This window comes from Amblyomma maculatum, chromosome 5, assembly GCF_055883805.1.
Source record: "Amblyomma maculatum isolate TAMU_Amacu chromosome 5, ASM5588380v1, whole genome shotgun sequence".
Lineage (NCBI taxonomy): Eukaryota > Metazoa > Arthropoda > Arachnida > Ixodida > Ixodidae > Amblyomma > Amblyomma maculatum.
The window spans coordinates 127,765,247-127,768,064 of record NC_139348.1 but is presented as its reverse complement, the minus strand read 5'-3'; the positions used below and the strand labels follow the sequence as shown (position 1 = coordinate 127,768,064).

Below are 2,818 nucleotides of genomic sequence, written 5' to 3'. Positions count from 1 at the left end.
TCAGACATATACTCCTACGTTCTGCGGTTCCTGAGGCCCTGCACACTGTTTTCAATACAAACGAACAGACCCAGAAAGCTTAGTGTATGTTACTGACCGAATTTTCAGTTCAGTTCAGTTCAGGCGTTCAGTCGTGTCCGACTCTTCGTGACCCTATGGACCATGTCACGCCACGCTTTCCGGTCTCTCACTATCACCGAATTTTACACTGTAACAAATTTTCTATGCATAAACAGTACTGCCCCTTGCAGTTTCTAAATTCAACCCTACTTGAAAAATGAAGTTCAATTAATGAATTCGAAGTGTCATCTAGATAGTTTGTTATATCAAATGCCATGATTTATACGATATTAATGTTCAAATAGGGGGAAGGTTGTTGTACATTCATACGCAATTTGATGACCTCGCTGGCTCAAAGTGAGAGGTCAGAAATATATGAGATGCAATGAAGACGGCATCTCCGAGCAGGTTCCGGCTCAATACCGAAACACAAAGAAAACTAATTTGCTCACGAGAAGGTCGATAATTCCGCATTCAATCGCAAAAACCTCATAGCTCGTTGTCAGTGCGAAGTATACATATAATCGAACATATTATCGTGCTGATGGAATGATAAAACCAGAACCACACTAACGGACTCAGCGAAATGGTTTTACTTTTCCTTCAACTACGTCTTGGGCTGCGTTAGACTGTAGCGCGCCTGCGGTCATGGCCACCAGAAACAAAGATTTCAGAGCACAGCTTTTATACGCCCGTTCGGTGTTTGAGACACGTGGTTTTGGCGCTGTTGCCCATGTCAGAGAGCGAAAAAATCAGAAGCCAAAGAGAATGCTCGGAAAAGAAAGAAGGGCCACGAGCTCTGCGGCACTCGCTCATGCATGGCTCTTCTTTATCTCCGCCTGAGATGTCAGCTTTGGCTCATGATAAAAATAAACTGTGCTTTGTAAATGCTCCTCGATATATATACATGCATTTGTCAAATTCAAGATGCGCTAAACTTTCACTTTAGGGAGTAGGGTATTCGCCCTTGCAATTTTCTCCGTGGCTTTTTCCCCGTGTCATATAAATACCAGCTGAGAAAATCTCCTGGAAGCATTTCCTGCCTCAGTTTAGTGGAAGTTAACAACTGTTGGCGCCATCTACGAGCTAGGCTGCCACCTATCAACAGGACCCGCAACATTGACTTGGCCAGATGTTAATGTGCTGGCACATTAAAGCGGCAGGTGGCACGACAGTCTGAGAGATCTGAAATTTAGGTTACATCGAGATGCCGCATCCCGATAAATGAGGCCAGTGTGCAGCTTGCCAACTATTATCTCCAAAGCTCTGCGAAGACAGGGAATTGGGCAGAAATGGTCTCCCATCGGCAGCTTCGCTAACTGCCATGCCGTTCTCCCGGCCGACACATTACACCTCATCTATGAGGCAAGTGCCTAGATTATTGGTTTGCAACTGACTGACGGGACAAACGGGACGTCTCCGCGTCCCTGCTAGCCCAATCTCTTCTACAGTGTCCAGCCGACCAGCGCAATCCAGGATGCAGCGACCCATCGAACAGTACCGCCAGCCGTGGGAGAGCGCCGAGCGCTGGGAGCTGCGGCGCGCGTTCATCGAGGCCAACCAAGACAAGGTCGGGGAAGCGAGGGTAGTGAGCCTGTCGCATGCGTTCGCCAATATGAAACTACTCGGATGCGGCTACTCGCTCCATGTCACCATCCAGGTGATGGCGCTCGCCAAAAACATACCCACGCTGAAGGAGCTGCTGGAAAAGCAAGCCAAGTACCGCAACATCCTGATTCCCAGGGAGTTCAAAGCAAGCACCGCGAAGGACCCGCAGTTTCTCACACTCCATTACCGCCAGGCCTGGGAGAGCGCCGAAAGCTGGGAACTTCGACAAGCGTTCATTGAGGCCAACCAGGATAAGGTCGGGGAGGCCAGGTTGTTGAGCCTGTCGCACGCGTTTGTCAACACAGCGAAGCTGCAGTGTGCCTACCCGCTTCATGTCACTATGCAGGTGGCCGCTCTCAGCAAGAACATAAAGAATTTGAAGGAGCTGCTAGACAAGCACCGCAAATACCGTAACATCTTGATCCCCAAGGGGATCAAGCCAAGCGCCACGAAGAAGCCGCGGTATTCGACGCTGAATCTCCTCTAACTTCTGAGATCTGGTGCATGACTGTCTTCTGTTGTCAGTCCAGTAAAGACAAAATTGTGAACATTTATCGAGGTTAAACCTAGTGTCCTAGCGTAAATTTTGTAAAGCACGGCTAGGTTGTTGAATACGAGGTCGAGGCACCGTTCGCGGCCAATATCTTTCATCATTCACAGCCGCACTGACGTTATTAGAGCGGAAGGTCTACTTTTGCCATGCAAAACCTCAAGGTCATCAGGAACCAACTTTTGACCTTCAGGAAGCGCAGCGTACGTGTGTCAGTGATGTCATACCACGTGACTAGCCACGCACGCTCGCTGCAGGTGTAATGTGCGCAACCGGCGGAACACCGCGTGGGGCCTCACAAAAATTAAAGAGCACTGCAGAATCTACATTGGAGTGATGCGAAAGCACGGATGCTGCTGTTGGTTGCTTCTGGTTGCTTCTAGCAGCTTAATTCACTTGTTTGCCCATTTTAGTCTTTGGTACTTTCAATTGGCGCGCCAATCCCTTCCTACGTCCTTTTTAGACTCTACTTCCGGTTGCGTAATGTCATATCCTCTACCTCACATTAATTCACTTCTTGTTTACCCATTTTAGTCTGGTATTTTCAAATTGCGCGCCAATCCCTTCCTATGCCCTTTGTTTTTTGCTCTACTTGAGGTT

General features: G+C 48.4%; 1 protein-coding gene across 1 annotated transcript; it reads left to right on the top strand.

Moving 5' to 3' along the window:
* The first annotated feature begins 1,537 nt into the window (after window positions 1–1,537).
* On the top strand, window positions 1,538–2,155 carry LOC146189513 (uncharacterized). Its single transcript, XM_084605287.1, has one exon. The coding sequence runs from the start codon at window positions 1,538–1,540 to the stop codon at window positions 2,153–2,155; it is 618 nt and encodes a 205-aa protein (XP_084461413.1).
* The last annotated feature ends 663 nt before the right edge of the window (window positions 2,156–2,818 follow it).

What these genes read in the sequence shown, in the direction of transcription:
- LOC146189513 (XM_084605287.1), top strand. Translation starts at nt 1,538, where the DNA reads ATGCAGCGACCCATCGAACAGTACCGCCAGCCGTGGGAGAGCGCCGAG.